At 50.8% G+C, this 13,770-nt stretch overlaps 1 protein-coding gene across 1 annotated transcript in view; it reads right to left on the reverse strand.

The window, feature by feature from the left end:
* LOC119404402 (uncharacterized) overlaps positions 1 to 13,770 on the reverse strand; it is a 326,575-nt gene that overhangs the window by 289,558 nt on the left and 23,247 nt on the right. Inside the window, exon 9 of the mRNA XM_049419529.1 lies at positions 11,479 to 11,614. Within this exon, the coding sequence (XP_049275486.1) occupies positions 11,479 to 11,614 (136 nt within the window). The remainder of the gene's footprint in view (positions 1 to 11,478; positions 11,615 to 13,770) is intronic.

Here is a 13,770-nt window from a genome sequence, read left to right on the forward strand (position 1 = left end):
AAAAATAAAAAATGACGAACTTTCACCATTCTTTCCCGGGGCCTGGTCATCCCTTTGCTGTGGTCCAAACAATTTACAATATATATTACTTCGGAGTTCATATTTGTTTTTGTTCACTCTATCATTGAAGCGGTAACTTCTTGTATGCAGGAATCTTACAATAGCGGTGTTCCGAAGGCAGATATATGGCACCATATTGCCGCAAGTCTTATATTTCATGAGTTGAAGCTTCACCCACAAAGACTGTGGGCAACGCGCTGCGCAGGCCTCGCCGTGATGTGTAGGAAGCTTCGGGATTGTTTTGGAACAATCCGTTAAGATTGCGCGCCGCACGAGAATGTTCCAGCTTTGTCGAGAGATAACGCCGCCAACAGCGATATCGCTGGAAAGTTCGATAGCACCTGTATAAAAGCCGACGCACTTCGCCGCTTGTCAGTTGATCGACGGACGACGCCCTGTTCGCCGCTATCATTGTACAGCGTGTATTGCTGTAGTTCTAGTTCTCATTTTCCCGGCCACAAGTTCGGCCAAATAAACAGTTTCATTCTGCAAACGCCGACTGCTTTCTTCGTCGACGTCACGACCACGTGACATCTGGTGGAGGTGCTGCTCGTTCATGTTCCGGACGCCCCCGACAAGCCTTGAACCCAGCCCACGTCGCGAAGAAGACACCGACACCATCAGCGGCAGTCGAGCCAGCCGCAGACTGGAAGGACTACCCCCACAATACGGACCCCTATCGGACAAGACCAGGATCACAACGAAGAAGACAACAGCCACAATGACAACCGCTGTGGCGCCTACAACGGTCGTCATGCATCAACCGAGGGAGCCGCCGACATTCCGCGGATCACCATGCGAGGATCCAGAAAGCTGGCTGGAGGCATACGACCGAGTCTCCACGTTCAACAACTGGGACTGCGACGAGAAGCTACGCCATGTCTACTTCGCCCTTCAAGATGGCGCAAGGACCTGGTTCGAGAATCGAGAGTCCACGCTAACATCATGGGACCTCTTCCGCACCGGATTTCTCAACACCTTCACGAGCGTCATCCGGAAAGAAAGGGCTGAAACCCTTCTAGAGACCCGTGTACAGCTCCCCAATGAAAACGTCGGACTGTACACCGAAGAAATGACTCGACTATTCCGCCATGCCGATCCAGCCATGTCTGAAGAAAAGAAAGTTCGCTTCCTGATGCGGGGAGTGAAGGAAGAACTCTTCGCCGGACTTGTGCGCAACCCGCCGAAGACGGTCTCGGAATTCCTTTCAGAGGCCACGACAATCGAAAAGGCACTAGAAATCCGCACTAGGCAGTACAACCGCCGCATTCCTACGACGACCTACTGGGAGGTTCAGGCGCTGCAGTCTGATGACCTGCGTGACACCATCAGAGCGATTGTGCGGGAAGAGCTGCGCAAACTGTTACCTTCGCCGCAGCATCAAGTGCATTCAATCGCCGACGTTGTCCGCGAGGAAGTCCGGCAATCGCTTGGAATTCCCGAAGCACCGCAGGCTCAGCCGGAAGCCATGAGCTTTGCTGCTGCAGCCCGACGCAACGCCCCACCCCCTCGCCCACGTCAAGACGCCGCGTCGCCGCAGCAGTTCCGCCGCCAGGCACCGCCGCCACCACCACCGACGCCATACCGCCCGCCGACAGGACAACGCTGCGCCCCCCGAAAGACCGACGTTTGGCGTGCCCCTGACAACCGGCCGCTCTGCTATCACTGCGGGGAAGCCGGCCACACATACCGCCGATGCCAGTATCGACAGATGGGGCTACGCGGATTCGCCGTTAACGCGCCGCGCCCGCAGCCAGGCGAACGGCCTCGCGACATCGACGACTACCTCACCGGAACACAGTGGGAAGAACGACGAGCTTCCCGCTCGCCGTCGCCCGGCCGCTACATGTCACCGCACCGCCGGCAGTACACTGGCCCAAACCGGGGCCGGTCGCCTAGCCCGTATCCGGGAAACTAAGTGCAGCAACCGATGGAGGTGCGGTTGCTGTACGACGAAATGCCGAAGATCCTCCGCGGCCGCCGACGACGACAACGCGACGAGACCTTCAAAACACGACGCAAACCGGACGGAGCCCTCACGACGAAACTTCGCGGCCCGAAGAAAACCTGACGACGCAACGTAGACACAGCGGGACAAATCGACGAAGCCGTGATCCGACGCCACGACCTAACCGCAACGCAAGACGACGAACTAGCGACCTCGATGTCCTTATCGACGGCCACAGCATCACAGCTCTCGTCGACACCGGAGCCGACTATTCCGTCGTCAGTAGGCCATTCGCCACCAAGCTGAAGAAAGTAAAGACCGCTTGGAATGGACCCGAAATCCGGACAGCTGGAGGCCACCTGATAACACCGATTGGTGTCTGCACGGCGAGAGTCACCATAATAACCACACTTATCCTGCGAGCTTTGTAATCTTACGAAACTGCTCCAGGGATGTGATACTCGGAATGGACTTCCTAAGTGACCACGGCGCCGTTATCGACCTGAGGTCTGAGTCAATAACACTAACCTCAGACAAAGCGCTTCCGCCCCACCCGACGCCAGGGAACCATGCACTGAAGGTGATAGAAGAGCAGGTGACCGTTCCGCCGCGCTCCAGCGTCATTATTTCCGTCGGCACTGAAAAACCTGCAAACCTTGAAGGCGTAATCGATGGCGATCAGCAACTACTCCTGAATCGTCAAATTTGCGTCGCAAGAGGTATCGCCGAGCTGCATGACGGTAAAGCAAAGGTACTGCTGACAAACTTCAGCCACGAATATAGGCACCTCAACATGGGTACGACGGTTGCCTACATCGACGAATGTGTAGCCGCCAGCGATGCTTTCGCCCTCTTCGATGCTGCCGAACCTGCTTCGACGAATAGAGGTCCCGAACCGGATTTTGACGTCAACCCGAGCCTTCCGAAGGTCAAGCAAGACCAGCTCAAAACCCTGCTCCTGCAATACAAGCACTGTTTCTCGTCGTCCTCGCGGGTCCGACAAACGCCCCTTGCTAAGCACCGCATTATAACAGAAGAAAATTCTCGACCACTCCGACAGAGCCCCTACAGAGTTTCGACGCGAGAACGTGAGGCCATAAAGAAACAAGTCGACGAAATGCTACGCGACGATATCATCCAGCCTTCAAAGAGTCCGTGGGCGTCACCCGTGGTATTAGTGAAGAAGAAGGACGGGACACTGCGCTTCTGCGTTGATTATCGGCGCCTGAATAAAATCACGAAGAAGGACGTGTACCCCCTCCCACGGATAGACGACACCCTGGATCGACTTCACAACGCAACGTACTTTTCGTCGATGGACCTCAAGACCGGCTATTGGCAGATCGAAGTAGATGAAAGAGACCGAGAAAAGACCGCTTTTATAACACCTGACGGCCTCTTTGAGTTCAAGGTCATGTCTTTCGGTCTTTGCGCGGCACCTGCGACGTTCCAGCGCGTCATGGACACCGTACTGGCTGGATTGAAGTGGCAGACGTGCCTTGTGTATTTGGACGACGTCGTCGTGTTTTCCTCGACCTTCGACGAGCATCTCCGGCGGCTTGAGGCAGTACTTCAAGCAATCAAGACCTCTGGACTGACCCTGAAGCCAGAAAAGTGCCGATTCGCATACGACGAGCTCCTGTTTCTCGGTCATGTGATCAGCAAGTCTGGAGTGCGCCCAGACCCGCGGAAAACAGCGGCCATCGCCGACTTCGCGCCTCCCACCGACAAGAAGGCCGTCCGCCGATTTCTCGGCTTATGCGCCTATTACAGACGCTTCGTCAAAAACTTTTCACGCATCGCCGAACCACTCACGCTTCTCACGAAGAATAACGTGGAATTCAGGTGGGAACCGGAGCAAGTGCACGCATTTGAGGAACTTAAACGACGCCTGCAGACGCCACCCATACTTGCGCATTTCGACGATTGCGCCGATACTGAAATACACACCGACTCAAGCAGCGTAGGACTCGGTGCCGTCCTTGTGCAAAAGACGGACGGGCTTGAAAGGGTTATCAGTTATGCTAGCCGGTCATTATCCAAGGCAGAAGCCAACTATTCCACAACAGAAAGGGAATGCCTCGCCATCATCTGGGCTACGTCAAAGTTTCGCCCCTACCTCTATGGCAGGCCCTTCAAAGTTGTCAGTGACCATCACGCCTTATGTTGGCTAGCTAACTTGAAGGACCCTTCAGGTCGTCTCGCACGATGGAGTCTGAGGCTTCAAGAATTCGACATTACCGTCGTGTACAAGTCCGGACGAAAACACTCTGACGCCGACCGCCTCTCTCGTGCCCCCGTCGACGCGCCGCCGCAAGACGACGACGATGACTGCTTCCTCGGAACTATAAGTGCCGACGACTTCGCCGAAAGGCAACGAGCCGACGCGGAACTGGGGGGCCTTATGGAGTACCTCCAGTGCAAGACCGCCGTTGTTCCGACGGTATTCAAGCGAGGACTGTCGTCGTTTTTCTTACGGAACGGCGTTCTCCTGAAAAAGAACTTCTCGCCACTTCGAACGGACTATCTTCTTGTCGTGCCCTCATCATTGCGACCAGAAGTCCTCCAGGCCCTACACGACGACCCGACGGCTGGACACCTCGGTGTTTCCCGCACGCTCGCCAGAATACAGGAAAAGTACTACTGGCCACGCCTTGTTGCCGACGTCGCCCACTACGTCAAGACTTGCCGAGATTGCCAGCGATGGAAGACACCGCCGACTAGGCCAGCGGGACTTCTGCAGCCAACCGAACCACCTCACCGGCCGTTCCAGCAAATCGGGATGGACCTACTGGGGCCGTTCCCGACGTCGACTTCCGGCAACAAGTGGATCGTCGTAGCAACTGACTACCTCACCCGCTACGCCGAGACAAAGGCATTGCCCAAAGGCAGTGCCGCCGAGGTAGCCAAGTTCTTCGTGGAGGACATCGTTTTGCGTCATAGCGCCCCAGAGGTCCTCATCACAGACAGAGGTACCGCCTTTACAGCGGACCTAACTCAGGCGATCTTAAAATACAGCGAGACGAGCCACCGCCGCACCACCGCTTACCACCCGCAGACCAATGGCCTCACCGAGCGTCTAAATAAGACCATCGCCGACATGCTCGCCATGTACGTCGACGTTGAGCACAAGACGTGGGACGCCGTCCTTCCGTACGTGACCTTCGCTTACAACACGGCCGTCCAAGAAACGACGCAGATGACGCCGTACAAGTTGGTCTACGGAAGGAGCCCGGCGACGACGCTCGACGCCATGCTACCCAACGTCACCGACGAAGAAAATGTCGACGCCGCCGCTTACTTACAACGTGCCGAAGAAGCTCGACAGCTGGCCCGCCTGCGCATCAAGACCCAGCAGCACACTGACAGCCGTCGCTACAATCTTCGACGACGCTTCGTCGAGTACCAGCCCGGCGACCGTGTCTGGGTCTGGACGCCAATACGACGACGCGGACTAAGCGAGAAGCTTCTTCGACGATACTTCGGACCGTACAGGGTACTTCGACGTCTCGGCGCACTCGACTACGAGGTTGTCCCCGACGGCATCACGAACTCTCAGAGGCGCCGAGCTCGACCCGAGGTCGTGCATGTGGTGCGCCTTAAACCGTACTATGCTCGTTAACGCACCTGAGGACTCTAATGTTTGCTTTCTTTATTAGTTTTCTTTAGTATTGCATGTATTCATGTTCTGTTTTTAAGCATCGGGACGATGCTTTTTCAGAGGGGGGCATTGCCGCAAGTCTTACATTTCATGAGTTGAAGCTTCACCCACAAAGACTGTGGGCAACGCGCTGCGCAGGCCTCGCCGTGATGTGTAGGAAGCTTCGCGATTCTTTTGGAACAATCCGTTAAGATTGCGCGCCGCACGAGAATGTTCCAGCTTTGTCGAGAGATAACGCCGCCAACAGTGATATCGCTGGAAAGTTCGATAGCACCTGTATAAAAGCCGACGCACTTCGCCGCTTGTCAGTTGATCGACGGACGACGCCCTGTTCGCCGCTATCATTGTACAGCGTGCATTGCTGTAGTTCTACTTCTCATTTTCCCGGCCACAAGTTCGGCCAAATAAACAGTTTCATTCTGCAAACGCCGACTGCTTTCTTCGTCGACGTCACGACCACGTGACAGTATACTTGCTACACCCGAGCCAAGCCTGCTATTTTGAACGCCGCAGTTCGATGGAGGCTATATCGAAATGCTCGAGGCCCGTGTACCTAGACTTAGGTGCAAGTTAAAGACCAACTCATGGTCGAAAATTTCGGAGCCCCCCGCTATGTACGGCGTCTCTCATAATCATATCGTGGCTTTGGCTTAATAAATTAGCTGTCTGGGCTAGTTGGTTGTGCATACTTGAAATAAACAGCGCAAAAAACGGACGGCCACGGAAAGGAAAGGCACAGGACAAGCGCTTGTCCTGTATGTGTCCTTTCCGTGGTCGCCCGCTTTTTGCGCTGTTTATTTCAAGTGGCTCTGGGAGAAGAACCCCCAACAATTATTATATTTTAAACGCCAACGCTGAGCGAGTAAACGGATCGCTGCCATCTTGCAGACGACGGTTTCGTAGCGCAGGTTGCCGCCATAAAGTTATTACAGCCTTTAAAGGAAAAGCTAGGCCTAAAGGGCGCCGACCACAAGAACACCGCCATTGCACTAAAACTGCCATTGTTGCCTTTGCAATTATTTACGGATCGGCTAAAATTAACGCCATTCAATGTTTGGCATAATAAATCAAACACGGGAACTTTGATGGATTAGAAACGTGAGGACGGTGTTTATGTTTATTTAGAAGATTTTTAAGAAAGATTCAAGGCTATTTGGACGATTTACTAAGCACAGCAAGGTGCGTTTGCAGACGTTTTTGCTTGATGGCGCCGCCAAATCCATTTGAGTTCGAGATCGTGGCCGATTGCGCGCTTTGCGACAGAGTTGTGAGTCGCACTGCGTCGTCGTCTGCGCTTTATGATGACACGTGCTTACAGCTCTACTTCACGTAAGTTCACTTTAGTCAATTATGATGAAAACTCAATACTACTGTCACATGATAACTGATGGTATTGCAGGCCAAAAACACGGACAAAAGAAGGCACATGAGACACCACAGCCTTCTTTTGTCCGTGTCTTTGGCCTGCGCTACAATCAATTATCATGCAACCATACCAACAAGCCCAAATCGACACCCTCATCGACTACCGTCAAGTCTAGCACGCGTGGTATTCTGGCGCGCGTGGTAGCACGCGCCATTACGCTAACACTCTCGCGCGGTAGCGTAATGGCGGCAATGGCAGCGCCCTTGCGGTCGGAGATTCTAATGCGTCTGTACTGTTCTAGTTCATTATAGTCTGTAATACCTAACCGCAGTCCGTACTACCTAGTTGCCGCAGTCTTCGAGAGATGGCGCCACGCTGCGTGGGGCGCATCAGCCTGTTGTCGCGTCGTGGCGGCATACGCTTGGCGAAGCCCAAGATTTATCTCGCACAGTGATAGCGCGCCCATGTGGACGAGTGCACAGTTGTGTATAGTGTAGCTTGGTGCGATGTGCCCTGGCGAACGTGCACAAGATTGCGACTAGTGTAATCTCCAACAAGTCTGCTTAGCCGGCAGACTTTCCATTCTTACGTATATGCTCTCGAGAGAGTCAGCCTTTTTTGTTTTCCTCTTATGTCAGCTATCCCTGTCTGTTCTGTCATCGCCCCGTCACGGTGGTCTAGTGGTTATGGCGCTCGACTGCTGACTCGAAAGTCGCGGGATCGAATCCCGGCCGCGGCGGCTGCATTTTCGATGGAGGCGAAAATGTTTGAGGCCCGTGTACTTAGCTTTAGGTGCACGTTAAAGAACCCCAGGTGGTCGAAATTTCCGGAGCCCTCCACTACGGCGTCTCTCGTAATCATATCGTGGTTTTGGGACGTTAAACCCCAGATATTACTATTATTTGTTCTCTCATCCACGCTGCTACATCATTTTTAGTTGCATCGTACCTAGCATAATTCTTATCTTCTTAATAAAACATGTTGTTGCGTCAGTTGGACGCTCTTTCCTGTACCTGTTCGCCTCGCGTTGCGTTATTACGTTTTGCACAGTGTTCACTTCTGAAGTTTATACGGCAGTAGGAAACCTCGCTGGACCAGCGCCATCTCTTCGCGAGAGCGCGCAAGATGTGGTCCTGGACGCCCGTTCCTGCGGTTTCTCCTTTTTTTAACAGATGTTTTCACTCCAAGCGCCATATGAATATGCAAGAATTTTCTACAATATTTATTGATATTTGATGCGTCGGTAGGCAACATCATTCCGAAATGAAGCATCCAGCAGCAAATGCGATGTTCTCGGAATCCTCTCCTGGTAGGTAGTGCACTCTCCACAGACTCGTCTGCACGAGCACTGGAAGAGACGCATAGACGTTGAGTTAGTACGATTTCTTAAAATGATCGATAGTATTCTAAAAAGAAACGCCGTGGTGGTAGAGAGTAGTCCACGCCCAAAAGCCACTGTCTTCAAGTAGCCGGAAAATGGACCGATCGATCGTTAGACACAAGGCCGGTGAATCGAACATTACGCAATAGCTGTTCGTGTGGAACCATCGCATATTTTCGATACTATAAACAAAGGAAATATTTTGCAATATCCGACTGTATATATGTTTACTATCTGCCGCCTGCAAAACAACGTATCGCAGCTAAACAAAGGCACAAGCTCAGAAAAAATGTACAGGCAAAACAGGTAATGCTTCCCACTTTTTGGCAGAGCAAGCCTTCACCACAAGCAGGTGCGTTTGCTTGTAGACTGTTCTTTCGGATTACTGGCAGTCTGTTCGTGTAGCAGTCTTTACAACCAGTGATGTGTGCGTGTGTGTGTGAGTGTGCGTGTCTGTGTGTGTTCTTATTGCCGCGGGCTCTATTTGCAATTCTGCACGGCCGACAAGTCCTTCAGATGGTTATTTACATGTGGCGCTTCCCTCTAGTGCGTAAGGGGGCCGGGGGTCCTTTATTTAGCGTGCTTAGAAGACTCACATGCTACCAAGCTCTAAATGTTCTTGAGAGGCTAATAATTGGTGCAGTGTTTATTACAACGCAGATAATATTACATTGAAATATTGATCAACTGTCCCTGACTGCCTTCCTTGCACGAGTGCGGTACATAATTATTCCAAGATAAATGTTCCTACAATAAATATATGCTTCTGTAGAAGTGCCACAGCTTTTCTCGAGTCAGGACCTCACGTTCGCGTAGTTCTAATTTAGTTAAGATTCCACGAGTCTGTCGATTTTCTGCGGCTGATTAGATGACTGGTAACGGCTTATTACTTAAAGGGGTCGTAAACCATTTGTGGAAATATTCATTGAATGGCCTCACTTTTAGAGTTCATTGGCTCGCGAATCGATGGCCGCAAAGATTTCTCGAATCCGTCAAGTACGAGCGGAGTTACAGGGGTTTCTCTTGCGCTTCTGAGGGGCCATCAACCGCCACTCAGACTTGGGGAGGAGAAGCATATCCTGCTGCTAGGAACATCTCAGCCAAATCTCGCAGTCGTGCGCGGCAACTAGAGCTTAAAAGCGGAACGCGAAGTAGCCATTTTCCCAGGAGCCCTCTCTCCAAAGGGGCCTGTGCTCGCTCTCTTCGGAGCTGCCGGCGCCTGCTGTTTGACGTCGAACAGCCGACATATATCAAGAGTGTGCGACACATCCCTGTACCTCCGCTCGTTCTTGACGGATTCGAGATACGTTTGCTGCAACCGATTCGTGAGGCAATAAACTTCAGCACTGAAGTCATTCGATGATTACTCGGAAAAGTGGTTCGTGACCCCTCAAGAGCTTTCTCCCTTCTCTCGTCCGACGAGCGCGCTGGAAACTACACAGGTAGAAATGGCACGAGGGAACGAAGTTACGTCAGCGCGCGTCATGACCTTGAGCGCGCGTGATGAAACGCGATCGCTCTCTCCCGTCGTGATTCCTGTGCGCGAGAGTGAGTCACTGTGTAATGATAGCCGACTATGGAGCGCGGCGCCGGTACGTGGCGGCACCGCGTGGCAAGAATAACAGTTGATCTAAACGCCGGCCTTGATTTATGTCACTACTGACCAATAGCATGCTATCTGCTGTTGGGTCGTCAAACAGCAGGCGGCAGCAGCTCCAGAGTGGACGCGGGCGTTTGTATAAAAAGAGGGTGCCTGAGAAAATGAAAAATTCCCCCTCCGCTTCTAAAATTTTTTTGCCGTGCACGACTGCAAGATTTGACTGAGATATAAGAGTGTCTGCAATACGTAGGGTCTGCTTTTATCCGAAGATCAAGGGGTGGTTCTTGACCCCTTCATGTGCTCAAATAATGATACGATATATGTTTATTGCGAAAGTACATTCTAGAGCAATGGTTCTCAGCCATGAATATTTCAGGACCCCTTGTTTACCGGTCAAATTGTTGGGGGACCCCTTTCCGCGAGAGAATGTGGGGATCATCAATTAACGAAATATGCAGTGTGAAATAGGTGCCTTTTATTTTTCCCTGGCAAAGAACGGTCAAAGTGCCACGCCAAATCGATCTCAACAACTTCTCGATTAGTTGTACGGTCTGCAGCCACATTCAACCTGTTTCTAGCTGCATTTATTTTTAAGTATGCAAGCCTGGAGAAAGCACTCTATGCATATGTTGTAGAACACTGCAACAAGAGTTTTACAGGCATTTAAAGAAGGAGGGGAAACGCAAGTAAGCTCCGCCGCAGCGCGACAATGTTATGCGGCGAAGCATACCAAATATCGGGAGGGGCTGCTGTTACAGGGCATAGTGTGGCTTCAAAAAACTCCCAAGCATGGGTTTCGCAGACGCCCAAAAATAGCTTCGAGGACCCCCTGGGTTTTTTATCTTAGTGTCACCTTTTGTAGCTGGGTTGGTTTTCCTTTGTTTCTTAAAACTAGCTTACGTTGCTACTTGTTGGTTCAAAAGGTAACGCGAAATGTGAAGTAAAGTAGAAGATATTTGAGATCGAGCGCAGATATTTGCTGCGCCACCGCCCGGGATTGAACAAAAACGTTAAGTATGGCCTCCGAGATTTTCGCGAAGACGAGACTCGAAACAAGATTTCACATTTTACGTTACTTTTTATAGCAATACGTAGCAATATAAGCTAGTTTTAAGATAGAAAGTAAAAAACCAACACAGCTATAAAAGGTGACACTAAGAATAAAAACCCGCCATCTACAGCTGCGATTCGAACCCGGGCCTTTTGAGCGGAAAGCGGGTATTCTACCCCTGCACCACTTTGCCGGAGCCGTGCGCAATTCTTAAACGACGACACATTGCAGACTACCGATCGCAGCGCTGCAGGTGGATTGACTCTGTTCGGGCTTCACTTTCTGTACGTTGGTCCTGCGGCCGTTCCGAGCACTCCCCTGTTCTAGTACACTCTAGTCATGCATATATTATACGCCAGCGTGTCAACGCTATTATATCGAGGGGAACAAAGACCTCCGGGGGCCACTTACGTATATCTCTTGCGTCGAGCAGTAGTTCCAGCTCTTGACAAATGCCCGAGCAGACGGATTCTGGCACCAGGCGAATGTAATTGAGGCCTTTGACTTGAGCGAACCAAACCAGGGTGCTGCCAGCTTCGAAATCAAGCTGTATACAAGAAGTTGCACATTTAGAAAAAAGGAAAAAAAATCACAGCATATCCACGGAGTGAATGATGATGAGTGGGCGAAGCTGCGGAGGTTCATCGGTAAACCGTGAATCTTCCGTGAATTCTGCTCAGTACATCATCACCGACGTGAGATCGGGCGCGTTTATACTAAAGGTTCGATGAGTTATGACGACTTGCAGCTCACTTTAATTTTACATGTACGCTGTCAATTTTCATTGTTTAGAAAACCATTGCTTTAGAAAACATCTGGTGTCTTTCGTTGGTTTATTTCATCAATCAACGGCGTTTTGAACAAAATTTTTATTGTTTAATCACGCACAGGAGAAATCTCACCAGGCACTACCTTGGAGGTAAAGAATGGCTGCTAATGGGAATGAGAGACAGAAGAAGTGGGCTTTTAGCTAACGCTGCGAATTTTTGATTGTTCAACAACGCACAGGAAAAATCTCCCACCGGCACCACCTTGGAGATCAAAGCGTAAGACTGGTTACGCACTACGACTACGACTACGAGGGTCGAACGGGTGCCGCCTTAAGGAGCTTCGCCCCTAAAATCAAGTTCTCTTTTTTGTATTCCTGCCGCGCACCGACTTTCGTGTTCAAATAAATAAAGGTATCTATTTTTCAGACAATACATAATTCTTGGGAAAATGCTTTATAGAGTGAGCAGGGGCGGATCCAGGATTTCTTTACCAGGCCAGGCAATAATTTTGGGCGGTATCCACTGAGAAGCGAAGGCAGGCTAGCGATTGGGAAGGCGATAAGAACACGGTCCGATTACGCCATCACGTTTTGCATGGCAGAAGCGTACAACGGCACCAGGCGTAAAAACATGTAATTTGAGCAAAGAGTTGGCGGTCTGAAGAGCCATCGATTACAAAGCGCTTAGTCATAATTAATCAGCATCGTCAGCAGAAGCAGCGTCAAGAAAGCGTGTAGCTGCGCTGGTGCGCGTGTTGCCTTACGGACGCGTAGTGGGTACGTTGCCAATTCCGAAAAGGAAGAATTATATGGCGTAGTGGTGCACTTAGCAACAGTACTTGCACTAGGCATTCTAGGATACCTTGGACGGTCAATGTTTCGCGCACAGACGTTCCTTTCCTTGCGGCAAGTTTGAGGTGTCAACCAAGAAACGAAGAAAGGCTAGCGATTGAGAAGGTGATGCGAACGGAGCCCGATACGCTATCGCGTTCTACTCTTGATGGCGAAGCTCAAGCGTCCTCCAACTTTTTTCTTCTTTTTAGTGATACTTTACTGAAAAGGTTTTCGCGTTCTACGATTAAAAACAGGAGAATCACAGCTAACATCACGCGTGACGAAAAGCCTGACGGTTCGAAAGCGTATATTATAAACAAACTTGGTATCGGAGCGCTGGGACGGGCTTTTTGGCAAGTTCCTGTTGCATGTATGCTTACGGGACGCTCGGCACCTTGTTTTAAAGGGAAGAGGAAAGTTTTTTTTTCTCATAGTACCGAAAGCACCACAGTGAGAAGACGCTAAGCGAGAAAACGCGCAAAAAGAAAATACAGATGCCGGTGAGCTCCCGCACCATGACGTCGCAGCTTTTGACGGCGGGCCTACTTATAATCGTTTGTCGCCAGGAATTATTTACTTCGTGCTCTAAAGGAGTCTTAACACAACAAATTTCAGATTACTTGATTGAGCGGCCAAAATACGCAGACACGTTCGTGAAGTTACACTGACGTTAACGTGCACTGTAAACCACTCTGCACCCTTGAAGCGATTTCAAGCAACCAAAACACCCTTTTGCTTTACCAGAATTTGCAAAAATTGGGGTGCAAGGGTGTTTCGCTCGCCCAAATAGCCTTTTCGTTTGCGTAACGGCTAATGTTTTACTAAAACACCCTTTAAGAGGTAAATGTGTCACGGGTTATCAAAACACCTGTGGCCCATACGACAGGCGTGCGAGCTTATAATCAGAAATGGCTAATTCAAGAAGCGTTGAATCTTAGGCGAGTTTAGAATAACAGATCTGTCTGCTTTAGCGCTATCTACAAGCCCACTATAAATTTAGCCATACTTTGTGATTGAACGGCGGCTCAAGATGCTATGGTTGTGTAGCCCCAGCGCTCTGTCCATTTGGTGCTTATGTGATTTATCTTTGTGTGTACGGC

This window comes from Rhipicephalus sanguineus, chromosome 9 (genome assembly GCF_013339695.2).
Source record: "Rhipicephalus sanguineus isolate Rsan-2018 chromosome 9, BIME_Rsan_1.4, whole genome shotgun sequence".
Lineage (NCBI taxonomy): Eukaryota > Metazoa > Arthropoda > Arachnida > Ixodida > Ixodidae > Rhipicephalus > Rhipicephalus sanguineus.